At 49.3% G+C, this 16,186-nt stretch overlaps 1 protein-coding gene across 1 annotated transcript; it reads left to right on the forward strand.

Annotated features, from left to right (window-relative positions):
• Positions 1–11,602: 11,602 nt before the first annotated feature.
• Positions 11,603–13,776, forward strand: SP9 (Sp9 transcription factor). Its single transcript, XM_074910868.1, has 2 exons — positions 11,603–11,690; positions 12,418–13,776. Exons 1-2 carry the CDS (start codon positions 11,670–11,672, stop codon positions 13,774–13,776), a joined length of 1,380 nt encoding a protein of 459 aa, XP_074766969.1. The 5' UTR covers positions 11,603–11,669.
• The last annotated feature ends 2,410 nt before the right edge of the window (positions 13,777–16,186 follow it).

The following is a 16,186-nucleotide window of genomic DNA, read 5'->3' on the forward strand; positions in this document are numbered from 1 at the left end:
CCGACATAGCTCTGTTGCTAAACCAGAAAGAGATACTCTAGCAGACAGTCTAATGTTGGACCCGCTGCATTCTCAAAAGTGGAATTAGCATTCTTAAAAGTGGAAATATATCAATGTGTATTTGCTTTATTTAAAATAAATGACTGAAATTTGGGAAAAATTAATTTACTCACAGAGATATTTTCAGCTACACATTAGGAAAAAAGTCTGAACTACACAGGAAAAAATTGCTATCTCTTCTGATTTTTAAATAGAGCAACAGGATTAGTGATGCTGTTTTCAACACTGCTGTTTTCAGGCTCACTGAAATGTTTGATACTTTCACAAACTAAATAGAAGATTTGATCTCATGGCAATAATCTCACCGAAGCCTTATGACCATTCATTTTACAAAGTCATTTACACTTGTGCAAATCTGGAATATCCTCTCTGGAATGAAATTAAGCGACTCTTGTGAATGCAGATTTATGGTAAGGAGTATGAAAAATAAAGCACATTGTTTAGCAACACTTTTTGCTTTAAAAGATTTTAAAATATTCTTTTTAGCTAATACAAGGAAAACGTGGGCTGTCCACCCTTGCACACCTCCCCTAGAAAAGTAGCATGCCAGTACTGGCTGGCTCACTGCTAGTCATTTTGATCCAGGTAATCAACATAGAAATAACATGTAGTTAAACTTTCTTCTCCTCTGAGAAATTTTAGATAACAACATTGAAGTAATTCATGGAACCTTTTCTTATTCTGTGTTAACTGCTTACAAAAATTAAACAACTTGCACTAAAACATGGTTCTAGCTGTTATAAAATTATAAAAAGATTATTATAAAATAAACCTTGCAAAAATAAGTAGCTTTGTCCCTGTTTCCAGAAACAAGATGGTATTAGCGGACAAACTATTAAATATTAAATCTGGACATGTTTGCTACTGTCAAATATGTGGAGGGCCTGCAAAAATGATTATTTCTTAGTCATGTAAATTACAGGAATCCAAAATACAATTGCCAGTGTTTCTGGGGCAGCATCAATGTTTAAAGTGGATTCCTTTTCTTTTGCTTTTTCCAATTGTTTTTATAGTAAGTTTTGTTTGATTGTGATAAACCACTCCCATCTACAGCATTTACCTTAAGAGTTTAGCAAAATATGTACTATAGAATAGGGAAAAATACTGGGCTCCTACAGGATTTGTACCTTCTTTCTTCTTCTCATTCTCCTTTTTTTTGGTTGGGTTTTTTGGGGGTTTTTTTTGGTGGTGGTTGTTGTTGTTGTTGTTATATATGTCTCTAAGCTCCATCTCTTGGTATTTGGTACACTATTGCTATGTTAAAGGAGAATCTTTACGGTTCAGTCTGATCTACTTTTTCAAGTGTGGGACATATTCTGCTGACAGGTATCAAGCACCTTGTCTCCTGGCAAATGATCAGTTCTGAATCTCATCCTAACTGATATTTGCTCTTCAGAGATGGGAAAAAAACCCACAACACATTTTATAAAGCTCAAATTGGCCTTATCAAACAAAGCATCTGCTAGATTTGTGAGTGACTTGTGACAGCAGGAGACATCAGCACTGGCCTCCCCAATAGAAGTCACTGCAGTTAATGGAAGCTATTATGGAAGAATTCTGGCAAGAATATTTTTTTCTCCAAACAGCTAAAAAAAAATTAAAAGAAAAATATGTTATGTTGTTATGGTAACAGCTATTTGAAAAATACTGTAACAAAAGGCAATCGAATATCAAACTACCAAGCTGCTAGTTTGACTATTTGGTTTTCTTTTTAAGCAGTTTAATTTACAGAGATCCCCTCCCTCTTCCTTATGCAGCCACAAGTGTGAGGGTGCATGCTCAGGTAAGACACAATCTGCAAATAGTTTGTGTTCGCAGCATTTCAGTATTGGAGCTGCAGAACTCCAGATACTGCAGATTTTTTACACATCACTAGAACATCCAGTGTTATATGGGCTGAGTCCCTACCTCACATGGCAATAAACCCACATTTTGTAGCATTTCCAGTCTACACTTCTGACACAAAGCTGTGTTCCTGCACTCCTGTTGCTTTGGAGGATAAGGCTAGTCTCTTTGTGGGTACTACAGCTAGTCCCTGGAAAAGTGCAGTATCGCGTCTGCAGTCTGGGAATTGGCACCTTCCCACTGCTGGGAAAACAGGGTTCCAAAACAGTCTCAGGAGTCAAAGGAGAATGCAGCAACATACTGTTCCAAAATCTGTATTTTGCACTTTACAATTTTGCAGAAATTTTTCTCTGAACAAGCACAAGTTCTTACATGCACTGACTTCAACATCGTACTTTGAATAGGAGCATGTAGTCTTCACTCAGATAAAGCTCTGTTGAAGTTAGAGCATAATGTCTTGGATGATGACTGAAAGGTCTGACTAGTTGATTTTACATACCGATGTAGGTACAGTGATACTACGAAAGACCTGGAGGACATTGCCAGCTCTTCCTCTTAGACCTCTGCTTTCAGCCATCATATTTACAAGAAAACAGGCAAACAGAACACATTTTTGTCATACTTGTTCCAGGCTGAACAAACCTAGGAGCTTTGCTAAATTTCCTCCAAACTGCATGATGGTGGATCAAGTTTCACTGTAGAAGAACTGCATAGGAATTGTGAACATCCTATTTCTTAATACAGAGATGAGATTCTAGAAATGAGAAACTTGCATTTTCTTTCACCGCTTTCAATCCTTCTGGGGTGTTTAATGGTCTGCATTTACAGAGAGTCAGTCGCCTTTTAATGAGAGTAACTAACATGGTGGAGGTGGGGAGATTTAGATGTTGGCTTCTAGCTGTTTTGCTGTAACTGGGAATTTTGTAGTCATGCTGTTTTCTAAATAGACAAATATTTGTTGGTGTCAACACTGAAAATTAGTCATGTCCATGTGCAGTAAAAGCCGTGAGAAATATCAGATAGCAAAAATCCACCACAGCTTGTTTTGCATCACTTTGCAAAAGAGAAAGTGAGCTATATAGGTCCTACTGACACTCATAAGTATTTGTTGGACCGCATTTGGAAACTGAATGCAAATGGTGGTATTTTCTAATCCACCCAAAAATCCCTTGAGCATTTCAGACATTCCAGTCAAAGTGATTCTTTAATGTGGGACCTACTTCCCACATTTGTTTTACATTAGAGAATGCTGTATAGGTTGTTTACATTTGGAAAAGTCAGTGGAGAAAGATTTCTATAAGTGTTCTGAAGGGAAGATTGCACCGTTACTGTAACAAGGACAATTATGGACAGACACAGGTAATAGCTGTTTAGAAAATGTTAGGAGCATTATTGTGGATAATAGACATTCTTTTCTTAGTGTTGCCCTTGCCCGAGTTTCATTTTCCATTGGTGGTGCCTGCCTAGATTGCTTAAGACAGCTGTAGTCTTCTCATTTACATTAAGGTAACAAAAAGTTCACTGCTGGGTTGTCCCAGATGGAGTTCATCTGTACAAAGGTCTGAAACTGTGAGGGAGTACCTAAAATGTCAGACATGTCCAGTATCTAGTGCTGCTGCAAATTATCACCTCTTCCAGGTCAGAAAGGCCAAAATAATTTCAAGCTCTATTTTTCTTAAAGCCATTTTCATTTAATCTGTCCTTTACAAATGGTAAATTTAATGAGAACTTCAGGAATAATTCAAACTAAAATTAAGAAGAAACCTTGATATATACGTATTCAATTCAAAAGTATTTTAGTAAGCAACAACCTGGCCTCTATTGAAATAGTTCTCAAGTACTATTGAAATAATAGGTATGTTCTCAAAGGAAACCTGCTTTCTTTTGAAGTGACTGTATGCATTATTTCAGCTTCTTCTGATAATAGCGTATTTAATACCAAGGCCAAAATGCAATCAATCTTTTTTGTTGGAAGAAGGTGTTATATTGTACCTGTATGCTTATATTCACCTAGCACTTTCAATCCGCTAAGCAAACTGAAGTTCAGCAGGGCTGCTGCTGGCTTGGCCTCTGCTGGGGCAGGGGGAGCAAAGGAGGTGAGGGTGGGACCCGGGAAAAGGAAGAGGTCTGTTTCTAAAGAGACAATGAATTAGACTAGAGTGAATAGTTGACATCCTCTGTAATTATACACACATTGAACTCTTTACAGTTGACTTAAGTTACTATGAACTGCATTGGTGTGGCCCTCCATATTGATTAAAAGCAGCATCTATTTACCTTAACAATAAATGTGGAGATTAGTAAAAGTTCACTTGATCACAATAAGAAGACTGATAATTAAAGGGCATTGCAACCCAGATGGAATGTAAGTGCCTGAAGCAGCATGTTAGGAAGCACAGGCTGCTTTTGTACAAGAGGTTATACATGTGTAGGTTAAGGCTTGCAGAAAGCCCTTCAAGTAAGACAGTTTTGTAGAAGGCCAGAACCTGTCCTGAGAAGGCTGGCCCAGCAATTCTCCCAGGCAAAGTGATAAATACAAAGCTCAGGGAAAGGAAAAAGACTTTAAAGCACAATGTGACTAAATGGACACTCTCTACATAACCTTTGAAAGAGGCCTCCATATCTTTTATTGTTCTTTTATGCCTCCTCTATGGGAAGTAACAGGTTTAAGCTAAGGAGGACACACTGCTGCTTCTGTGGGTTAAGCTCTCGATGGCATAGGGTCTATAAGAAAGGGAAGAACTGGGTTTAGTACGTGACAGGCTCAATAGAAACACTCCTCCTCTTGTTATGGGATCTCCTATAGGGAAGGGGAAGGACAGCTCTTATTCCTATTGCATCTATTGTTTGATGGTAGATATTGCATTTTACTAATCCCTTTTTATCAAGAAAGCAAGCAGCTAGTAACTAGAGAAGTAAGTGAATAGTCTCAATCCCATATGGACAACTTGGAAAATCAGATGGCAGTATCTGCCCTTTGTACAAAAGGCTCTTGTCCCTTGATAGGGCTGGACACGCATCCCTTGCTTCTTTTCTCTGTACCGATATTGACATGTGCACGTGCTCACCTCCTCACAGAAAATGACGTGATAAAATGGTGACTTTTGACAAGCATTGCAGCCATTTCCAGAGCCCAGAATGTAGAAAACAGTAGACCAGATTGTTACTGAAACACAAATGATAATTGGGATCTTAAATGAATAACATTCTCCCTCGTGTGAAATCTCAAAATAAATTTCCAGCTGAACTAAGATTTACAAAGGTTTGGGGTTTTCTTATAACAAACACTGTCACCAGTTACACTGCTCCCATCAAAGTCCCATTTTAAAGAATGGCTTAGTTAGTTCACATGTGTGGGCTTTTTTCTCAGTAGTTTTAATTTGGAACACATCAGAACAGTTTAACACCAAGCCAAAGATTCATTCAGTCACTTTGTAGGTATAGAGAAGACAGTAATTTTGCAGTGCTAAGTAGCAAGGTGAATAAGGTTAGCAAAAAGGTAAAGAAAATGGGAGAAACACAGGCCATCCATTGAATGAATGGCAAAGCGTGGTCCTGTTCCTTCCAATCTTAATCTCTGTACCCCTAACAAATCGTTGGCAAGCGCAAAGCCACCAACCTCTCCCAGCCCCTCACTCAGGGGCTGTCAGGAGCTGGGAGGAATTTCCCAGGCATGAGAGGTTCCCTGGGTCTTCCGAAAGGAGACAAACACAGACAGACCCAAGGCCTACGGGATGGCTGCTCTGGCTTTGTCAGCAGCTGATATTTTGTCATTTCTTCATTGTACAATGGTCAGAATAATTATCCATGGTGAAGAAGGCTGTATGTACCCCCTTCCTCCAACACCTAGCACATCCCAGCCCACTCTCTGCTCCACAGCTGCCATGGAACTTCCAGGGCTGGTGGTTCTGAGTCCCCGATGTCATTAAAAGGCTACAAAAAGCTACCCAAACACTTTGTTAAACACATGTGTAAGCCACTGCTTTCCTCTTTGCGTTGCATATGCACAGCAGATTAGGGGTTTGTTTAGGAAGCAGTGAGGAATCTCTTTGTTTCCTTCTTTCAGGTACAAGGTGAATTAATCCGTTTGGAAACCAGCAAATCCACCCCTCCCCTCCTTCCCCCATATGCCTCAATTCTTCCAGCCTACATCTCTTGACAATAAAGACAGATAAAGCTCGGATACTCTTTCAGATGAAGGAATCGAGCCTGTTTCTTTGCATGTAAGTTTTCTAAATAAATCGCTTTTGTGGTTTAAAGCAGTGATGAATGGAGACACAGGGCCAGGTTGGTCGCTGGAACAGTACAATGGATGTAAGAAGGTTTTTTTCTTTGCCATATAAATCATTCACATTGTTTAAGGTACATTGATCAATCTAATGGCTTGTAATAGGCTCCTAATTGCCACTAGGAAAGTACTGCAAGCTTGCATTTGAACGTGAAATGGTTCATGATCTGAGCTGAAATTCACCTTAAGCCTGAGCTCCAGTAATTACAGAACACAGAAGGAGCACAATGAACGGTTCCCTGTCTTTCCTCGCCCTAAGCCCAGGACAGGAGGAGGGGGGAGAGGGGAGCCTATGAACGGGGGGTCCATCGTATTTTCCTCTTCCAAACCAGCAATTCATTAACGGGCGAAACCTGCGGGAGGATTTATTGGTCATTGTGGACCGAAGAGAACTTTGTCACGTCAATCATCCTGCCCATTACGCTCCCACATCTCTCTATCTGCAGAGGGACAGCTTGCTTGATCACAGCCAACATTCCGAGTCATGCCTGGCTGAAAATGCGATATCAAACGCTAGGAGGGTCTCAGAAGCGGGGTACGAGGAGAGGTGTGGGGACAGGGCTCTCCCGCAGTGAGGCTGCTCCGGTGAGGCTCCCGCCCGCCCTGCTGCCCCCCGCCCGGCGCTGCTGCTCCCCCCGCCTCCGGGAGAAGCGGCGGGGGGCGAGGGGCCGGGCGGGCAGGGACCCGCCGGGGCGGGCCCGCTGCCGGGGGGCTGCCAGCCGAGCCCTGGTGGCCACCGCTCCGCCGCTTAAAACACAGACCTAATTACCGAGTCATCAGAGCTTCTTTAATAGACTTGCGTGAAAAGGTGGTTTTACGCTCTATAAACGTGGGTCCGGCCGTTTGCTAATTAAACTCCTTCTATTTAGAAACACCTTCGCGTTAAGAAAGCTTCATGAACGCTGGCACGGGCTGAATTTCAAACCTGCTGCAGTCTGAGCTTCTCGTGTCTAACCTAGATATCAAAACAGCGCTGGAAAGCACGTGAACCGAGAGATAAAATCCTCGTACAATGTTCCTCACACTTTCCTAGCAAGGCAGAAAACAAACCTTTGATGCTGTTGAATAATCTTCCAATAATTGGAGTAATTAAAATCATCATACAGTCTGCAGTCACCTTCCTTCCTTTGACACTATCCCTCCCTTGAACTGTTAACGTGTCCTCGGCTGAGATAAACAGAACAAGCGAAGGCTTAAAATACATGGTCCAAATAAATTTAGCAGAAGAGAATTAGTTCCTCAGACACGTTTCTGACTGCGCTCGGCAGACGAGAGGATTTCTAAAACTATCGTGCAGATTTTTTTTAAACGCAGGGCAATACGGGTCGCCGTGTTACTCCTAAATAGTGTGTCACCTTAAAGATCGGGGAAAAGATGAAAGCCCAGTCTGATGCTCCACCTCGGGGCTCTGTGCGCAGGGGGCAGGAGGAGCGGGGAGTGCATTATGTAACAAACATCATAGGAAAGCTCAGGCAGAAATTGTTGGAGAGTGCCATAATTTTCATTTAATTTCCATGATCTGTTTGATCCCAGTGCTCATTCCCTTTTTATTAACTATAAAAGATTTCCTTCTAATCAAAAGCTGCACTTCATCTTTACCCACAAATGAAAAACTCTATAGCGGAAAGAATTCAGTGGACTCAACAGGCACCAAGGTCTGTATTTTAACACTATCTCTATATAATCCTTCCCCTACTCTTGAGCAGAATAGTGGGGAAGCCTTTTCTTAACTGAAGTTATTAATTTATCACCAGGTCCCCCTCCGCGTTGCTCTGATAATCAATGGTGGTTTCTAGATCACGTAAATGAAAAGTGTAATTGAGAGAGAGGGGGGAGGGGGGTCGCACGGAAGTCCTGTTGCCGGAAAAAAAAAAAAAAAAAAAATCTGGCAGGACGCAATTATTTATCTCGGCGATGAGCAGTTTCCCTGTTTCCTGCCCACGTCTCTTCTGTTTGGCACAAAATGAGGCTGCTTCTCTTGAACTTGGAAGGGTTTGTCCCTTTCCCACCCGTAAGATCCATGTGTAAAACTCCGTGCCCCTCCTAGGATGCAGGGGAAATTGTGCAGCAACCTTCCATTTAACTGCTGTTAAATCGATTTATTTGGAAAGTATTTGTTAGCTTTTTTCCAGAGCTCTGTTTGAACAGAAGAGCCATTTCATCTGACGCTCTTGAATATGAAGCCAGGAGCCTCCCAATCAGCTTTAATGAACGAATTGTTTCCCAGCTTTACCTCCTGAAGACAGCAACTTTAGTAGTTGCACAGATCAAAAGACACGCGTAAAGGGAAGATGGGAAACAATATTGTTCAAAGGAAGTGAACTGTTGCATTTAATTAGGCTATTCTTCTTTATTAGTATTCATATTGAGATTTAAAAAAAAAAAAAAGAAAAAGAAAAAGAAAAAGAAAAAGATTTATGTTGATTTAACCGTAATGTATTTATGATGTAAATATATTCCGAGATGAAAACGTCACGGATCAATTGTAAAGGACCCGGATACATAATTTTAAAAAATCAGTTTCAGTTTATATGAGGTTCTCACCCCACTTTCGCTTCTTAGTCAGATTTGTTTATGCAGAATCGACATTTAATAGTGCTAATTGCACTCCAGTTAAATTGCCCTGATTGCAGAAAGGGAAGCAATTTTCGTGCTCTCTGTCTGGGTTTGGAAGAAATTGTTTTATATTCACCTCTTTATAAAGAAGTGGAGATAAGGCACCGAGCCTTTGCACAAATTGCACTTATGGGCTGACTGGCAGCATTCAGGCGCTATAATAGAGCATTATTTGGCCGTTTTGAATAATGTAAAGCATTTGCTGAAAGCTATTCTCCTGAAAATTGCTTTAACTTTTAAAAGGGTGATGATTCACTCCAAACCAGGCCTTTGTTACATTGTCATTATCCCCCCAAATGTTTTAACAGTCAGCTCAACACTTTAGCATAACACATTGATCTTTGTTTAAAAACTCGATTTTTGGAGGACGAAAAAATCCGTCTGAAAATACTTGACCCCCTAAAGATTTTAGCGGCGTTCCCCCTTTCGCCGCCATTCGTTCAGCCTTCCCACCGCCTGCCTCCTTCCTGCGGGTTTTAGTTACTTTTCCGACTACAAAGGGGGCGAGGAGATAGATGCGAGGCAGGCAGAGCCATCGCCCGCCTCCCGGCCCAGCAGAGACCCCGCGCTGCTGGGGGAGCGCAAGCGGGCAGCGGATGCCTTTACTCGCTGATGTAGAGGCAACATTCTCTAACGTCACGCTCTCGATCTGCCTTCCAGCCTTATTTTATTTATGACTTTCCCCAAGGAGAGGGGAAAGACCCTCTCCCCCCGCCGCCCCGGGGCCGGCCAGAAGCGCCTCGCTGCCACTTGACGGCCACCCCGGCGGGCTCCTGGGAAGGAGCGGGTTCCCCCCGGAGGAAGGAAGGAGGGAAGGAAGGAGGGAGGGAGGGAAGGAGGGAGGGGGGGAGGGAGGAGGGGGGGGAGGGAGGGAAGGAGTCACCTGTTGGGCGATTGCTCCCGGGTGCCCCTGTCGGACTCCTCGCCTCGCCCGCGGGGGTTTTGCCGCTCCCCCCGCCACCGCCTCTCAATCGCCTCCACCCGCCGAGCGCTACAGCCCCCCTGGGTAAAGCCGCCGCGTCTGATCTGCTCCAGGCAGCCCCTTCCGAGCCAGGCTCTCCCCGGACCCCCGCGCCGGCTGCCAGCCAATGTGGAAAGCATTAAGCGCACAACAGTATTTCCTCCCGCTGCCCCGACTCTGTCTAATACGCGGCGACAAAAAGGCGAGCGCCCTTTGAAAATAGCCTTAGACGTTTAAATAAAAGCTCATCGCCGGGGACATCCTTCCCTAGCGTGGCAGGCGTCCTGCAGATTGCATAACACAATGTCCAACAAAATGCACTGCCCGCCTTATTTAAGCACGGGAAAAAAAAAAAAAAAAAAAGTATCAAGACAAGTAAAGAAAAGCGAAATCCTCTCAAATTCGCGGTTTCTCCATCTTGCTCCTTAGCGATGCCTATTTTGCATCTGCTAGGAGGTTTTACACTGGATGGCTGAGGCGGCACCGAGGAGAAGGAAATGCTGCTGCTGCTGCCTCAGATGCAGAGCAGGCACCCGGCGTTGCTTGAACGCACTCGTCTTTCTGGTTGAGAGCTGTCCCCGGCTGCACCGGGGGCGGCGGGAGCAGGGGGAAAAGCTCCGATTCCCAACCTCGCAGAGCCGGTCGCGGTGATGAAAAGTTGCGCGCCTACCGAGCCGCCGCGGACACAGGACGGGCAAGTTCTGGCCAATTGCTTCAGAAGCCTCCACTAATTACAAATCAAAGGGACTAGCTCGCAAGACACTGAGGAGCCGAGGTTTGGACTTACATTTCGCACATGCAGAGAGCAGGTAAAGTCTCTGTCGCTCACTGGGCGTGTGGAGTGTGCACAGTGCAGAGGCCACAGGCAAGTGCTGGGGAGGCTTATTCCAGCAGCGCCCTAGCACTGCCAGGAGGGAACAAGCCTTCTGCCATCACCAGCACTGTTTCCACGGGGGTAGGTGAGCCTTGGGAAAAGTGCTGCAGGCTGCGAATTTGAGTTTCAAAGTATTTTTGCCGGGGATGACTCTGTGAAACAAAATCCTCTCTCTTAAGCGACAGGATGCCCTACTTTCCCTCGACCCCCCTCCCGCCCCGCTACCAGAGCGACGGGATGCCTGTCGGTTCCCTGCCTTTGGATGTTTTGGCGCTTTATGTCACTAAAACGCCTCCTCGGTTCCCTTTGCAAAGAAAGTAAGAAAGACGTCGCGCCCGGAATCGCTTCCAGTATTTAGCAAAGCAAAACCAGAAAACGAACGTGTGTTCGCAAAACGTCAGCGGTTCGCACCCCACACGGAGAGCTGCCCGGCGCCCTGCGAAGGCACCGGAGGGCCTGTCGAATAAAAGCACCGCAGGGTCGGTTTACGGGAGGCGAGGGCGGCAGGTGCCGGGATGAGCAGGCGGGGGATCCAGCACCGCCCGCGCGGTCCACGGCCGGCGGCGGAGCGGCCTCAGGCGTGACACCGGCCCGCCGCCGCCGCCCCCCCGCTCCCCGCTCCTCCCGCAGGGCCGCGGGTGCCGGGGCAGCGTCCCCGCGGCCGGCTCCTGCCGGCGGGGGTCACGGCCCGGCGGGCGGCCGCCGCTCGGAGTTAATTGCGGCGCAACCGCCGCGGCCCGGAGCGGGGAGTTTCCTCCCCGCGCGCCGGCTGACTGGCACGCGCCCCGCGCCCCGGCGCCGGCACCTCCGCGCAGCCTGATTGGCTGCCGGGCCGCTCCGGCCCGCTCCGCCCGCGCCCTCATTGGGCGAGCGCCGCCGCCAGCGGTACTTCAAAGCGGGCGCTGCCCGCACTTAGGCAGAGTTTAGCCCCGCCGAGCCGGAGTGTCCTTAGCGCCGCCGGGCAGCGCGGGGCGCACACCGAGCGCCGTCCCCCTCCGCCCCACCGCCCAGCCCAGGGACGTGCTATGGCTACGTCTATCCTCGGGGTAAGTCGGCCCCGCGCGCGGCCCCGCTGCCCTCGGGGAAAACTGTTGCTGCCGCCGCCGCGCAGCGGCCGCCCCTCGCGCAAATCGCGCCGGCCCGCGGGCCAGAGGCCATCCCCACCCGCCCCGGGGGATTTCGCCGCGGGTTTCCCGTCGGGTCGTTCGCAGGGAGTTTGGTCTGAGAACTCGCTCGGCCGGAGAGAAGTCGGGCTGCTTGTGCTGCCTTTTGTTTTCTAATTTTTTTTTTTTCTTAAAAAAAAAACCTCGAAGTGCTACGGTAAATTTCCAAAGATTTTTTTGTTAGCTCGGAGCGTCGCGGCGCCGGCCGGAGGCTCCGCACCCCGTTCGCCTTTCTGCCATCTCGCTTTTCCGCCGCTCCTGAACGGTGGCTCGAGGAGACGCCGTATTTCGTTCCCACGGGATTTTCGGTTTCACGGCGGTAGGCTCGAGCTGCGCGGGGCGTCCCGAGCCGCCCCCTCGGAACACGCGTGTCGCTCGTCCCCGCCGGGATCCGCTTCCGATGTAAACCCCTCGGGCGCCGAGACCGGTCCCCGGCGGTTAACGAGTCGTGCCGAGCGGGGCAGGGCCGGAGCCTCCCTCCGAAATAGGAGAAAACTTTTCCGCGGTGCCGCTCGTCGCGCCGCCGTTCCACCCGCGCCGCTGCGTCCCCGCGGGAGCCCGGCGAGGCGGCAGGGGTGAGGCTGACGGGCCGGCTTTGTCTCTCCCGCAGGAAGAGCCGAGATTTGGAACGACTCCCCTGGCCATGCTGGCCGCCACCTGCAACAAGATCGGCAACACCAGCCCCCTGACCACCCTGCCCGAGTCCAGCGCCTTCGCCAAAGGGGGCTTCCACCCCTGGAAACGCTCCACCTCCAGCTGCAACCTGGGCTCCAGCCTCTCGGGCTTCACGGTGGCCACGAGCAGGGGCTCCAGCGGACTGGCCAGCGGCACGGGCACGGCCAACAGCGCCTTCTGCCTGGCCTCCACCTCGCCCACCTCCTCGGCCTTCAGCAGCGACTACGGCGGCCTCTTCTCCAACTCGGCGGCGGCGGCGGCGGGCGTGTCCCCGCAGGAGCCCGGCGGGCAGTCGGCCTTCATCTCCAAAGTGCACAGCTCGGCGGCCGAGAGCCTCTACCCGCGGGTGGGCATGGCGCACCCCTACGAGTCCTGGTACAAGTCGGGCTTCCACTCCACGCTCTCGGCGGGCGAGGTGGCCAACGGGGCGGCCTCCTCCTGGTGGGACGTGCACACCAACCCGGGCTCCTGGCTGGAGGTGCAGAACCCGGCGGGGGGGCTGCAGAGCTCGCTGCACTCGGGCGCCCCCCAGGCCTCGCTGCACTCCCAGCTGGGCACCTACAACCCCGACTTCAGCTCCCTCACCCACTCCGCCTTCAGCTCCACCGGCCTGGGCTCCACGGCCGCCTCGCACCTGCTCTCCACCAGCCAGCACCTGCTCACTCAGGAGGGCTTCAAGCCCGTGCTGCCCTCCTACACGGACTCCAGCGCGGCGGTGGCGGCGGCCAGCGCCATGATCTCGGGCGCCGCCGCTGCCGCCGCCGGGGGCGGCTCGGCCCGCTCCGCCCGCCGCTACTCGGGCCGCGCCACCTGCGACTGCCCCAACTGCCAGGAGGCCGAGCGGCTGGGGCCGGCGGGGGCCAGCCTGCGGCGCAAGGGGCTGCACAGCTGCCACATCCCCGGCTGCGGGAAGGTCTACGGCAAGACCTCGCACCTGAAGGCGCACCTGCGCTGGCACACGGGCGAGCGGCCCTTCGTCTGCAACTGGCTCTTCTGCGGGAAGCGCTTCACCCGCTCCGACGAGCTGCAGCGGCACCTGCGGACTCACACGGGCGAGAAGCGCTTCGCCTGCCCCGTCTGCAACAAGCGCTTCATGCGCAGCGACCACCTGAGCAAACACATCAAAACGCACAACGGGGGCGGCGGCGGCAAAAAGGGCAGCGACAGCGACACGGACGCCAGCAACCTGGAGACGCCGCGCTCCGAGTCCCCCGACCTCATCCTGCACGAGGGGGTGGGCGCCGCCGCCCGCGGACCGGGCAAGGAACCTACTGCGGGGCCCGGCGACTCCTAGGGCCAGCGCCGCCCGGCCCCGTCCCGGCCCCGCGCCGCCGGGAGCCCCCGCCGGGCCGCCCGGACTCGGCCCGGCGCCGGCCGGAGGGACCGGGGCCGCCTCGCCGCGGGCGGTGCCCGGCGGGGCCGGAGAGGCGCGGCCCCCCCGGCCCCAAGCCCGGCCCGGCCCGGCCAGTAGGTACCAAGTGACACTTTCTTCCGTTTCCTTTTTCTCTTCTCTTTCTGTTGGAAGGAAAGCATCCTAAGGTGAGAAATCAAACTGCAAGTCCGAGACGGTTCCTCTGTATCTCATAAACATCTGTATAAATAGGGTTAAAAAAAGAGAAAAAAAAAAAAAAGAAAACCAGATCGTGTTCGCTTATTTTTCTTGTAAATGTTGATCTGATAGGGGTTTGGGGGTTTCTTTTTTTTTTTTAATTGGTGAATTCCTGAAATTCAGGGAGGTTTTGGGGGTTTGGTTCTCCTTTTTTTTTAATTATTTTAAATTTCTGATGCACTTTGTGGAAGTCAGTATATATGTAAAAGATATTTAAAATGTTGAGTTAACATTTCACTAAACACACGTAAGTTAAGGTCTCTTAAAGAAATTAAATGCGTTTATCTGTATGGAAAAAATCTTGACATATTTTCATTTTGGTATTATTAAAGGACTCTGAACAATATACTCACGGGTCGGTTGTTCTTCGTGTCCCTCCTTCCCCCCGCCCAGCCCTCGCAGGGGTCAGGTTTTTAGTGGGAGCCCTCGCACCCCTCCCTGTGCTCCTTACAGTGGCTGGGATTAAAAACGCGGCCGGCACTGGGAGCTGGGAGGGAAAGGGACCGGTCCCCGAGCCGGGTGCGCTGGAGCGCTCTGGTCGCTCTTCTCAAAGCGCGCCTTAGTTGTAGTTTATTTAAAAAAAAAAAAATTCAAACCAAGTCCGAGCCCCGCTACATCGGCCGGGAACCACGCCGAGCCCCAAGTGCCTTCGGCGAAACCAGCCCCAAAATCGAGTGGAACCGAACTGCGCTGAGGAACTATTTATTTAATTTAAAAAGCCTTTAGCGCCACAAGGCTGCCTGGGTTGGGAGGTGATCTCGGGGGAATAAATCGCTAGAGTCAATACTCCGGAAAAGACATTTCATGCCTAAATGAAAATCTTGTTAAATGTTATTAATTTTGACTTAGAGCACACAGCAGCCCCCTGTGCCTTGTATTCCCTTATTAGGGATTCATGTCTTATCAAATATCTAATTAATCTCCTAGACATCATTTGTTCTGGCCAACTTTATCTCAGCTGGTCCACGGGGAAAACGCCGAATATTCTCGGTGACAAAGCTCCCTTGAAGATCCTTTTAATTGTCCAAATTAACTGCACCAAATTTGCATGTCAAACGGTAAAGGGCAACCTGAGATAAAATGTAAACGTTTTAAAAGCCCCAAACTAAGCACTTGATTTGATAACTAGGCTTTTTAATGTTATGGAAGACAACTGCTCCTTTCCTTTTCAAAGACAGTTGATCTATGCAAATAGTGAATTGGAAATGCTTATGTCCCCATGCAGTCAAATGGTCCTTGCATGTTATTTGAATATCAGTGGCTCTGCTATTGAAAAGGTTCAAGGATGCTCTCTGACTTCTTTGTGATTACTCAGTGCAGCGTCTTATTCTGAAGAAAAAAAAACTCAGGAATAATTAAAGGCTGGGCTAAGGCCTGGGAACACATTTGGGACAGGAATCTCATTTAGACAGGCTCTTTCAAAATAAGGCACAGTTAAATTGACCAGAAGGCAATTATTGAAATGAAAATTATTTTCACTCCCTTTGTCTCCTGACCACCAACCTAACAGCCACAGTATTTTTTTTAAGGCAAATTGTTAAATGAGATAATTGTATTATTAAAAAAAAAAAAAAAAGGGGGGGGGCGACGGAGGAAGAAAAAGTTAATTTAATCTGCCCGGTACAGATTGGAGGAACACAAATATTTTAATCCTCCATAAAACAGGGAATGCAAATAACATCGGGAAACGGATTCTGCTGTCGGCCACCAACTGGAATAAAGACGTTGCGTTAAAGAAAATACATCTGCCGTGAATACTAATAACCGCGTCCCACCTCCTCCGCGCCACCGTTGCACAAAAGCCACCGGGCAGCGCCGACACCGCCTCTGCCCCGGGGCGGCGGCGGGAGCCCGGCGGGCCGATCCGCGGCCCGGGGCAAGGAACCCTCCCGGGAGACACACCTCTGCCCCGGGTGCCCGCAGCACACTCCCCGAGGGCCGCCCTGCAATTTTTTTCTGGCCGAAAGCATCCCGGCGAAGTCCCTTTGCTCCCGCCCCGCCGGCGGCCGGGTCCCGGTGGGGGTCCCGGCGGGCAGGGCAGGGGAGGGCAGGGCGGCGGGGGGGGCCCAAGGGGACGTGCTCGGGCAAGGGGCAA

Source organism: Athene noctua, chromosome 7, assembly GCF_965140245.1.
Source record: "Athene noctua chromosome 7, bAthNoc1.hap1.1, whole genome shotgun sequence".
Lineage (NCBI taxonomy): Eukaryota > Metazoa > Chordata > Aves > Strigiformes > Strigidae > Athene > Athene noctua.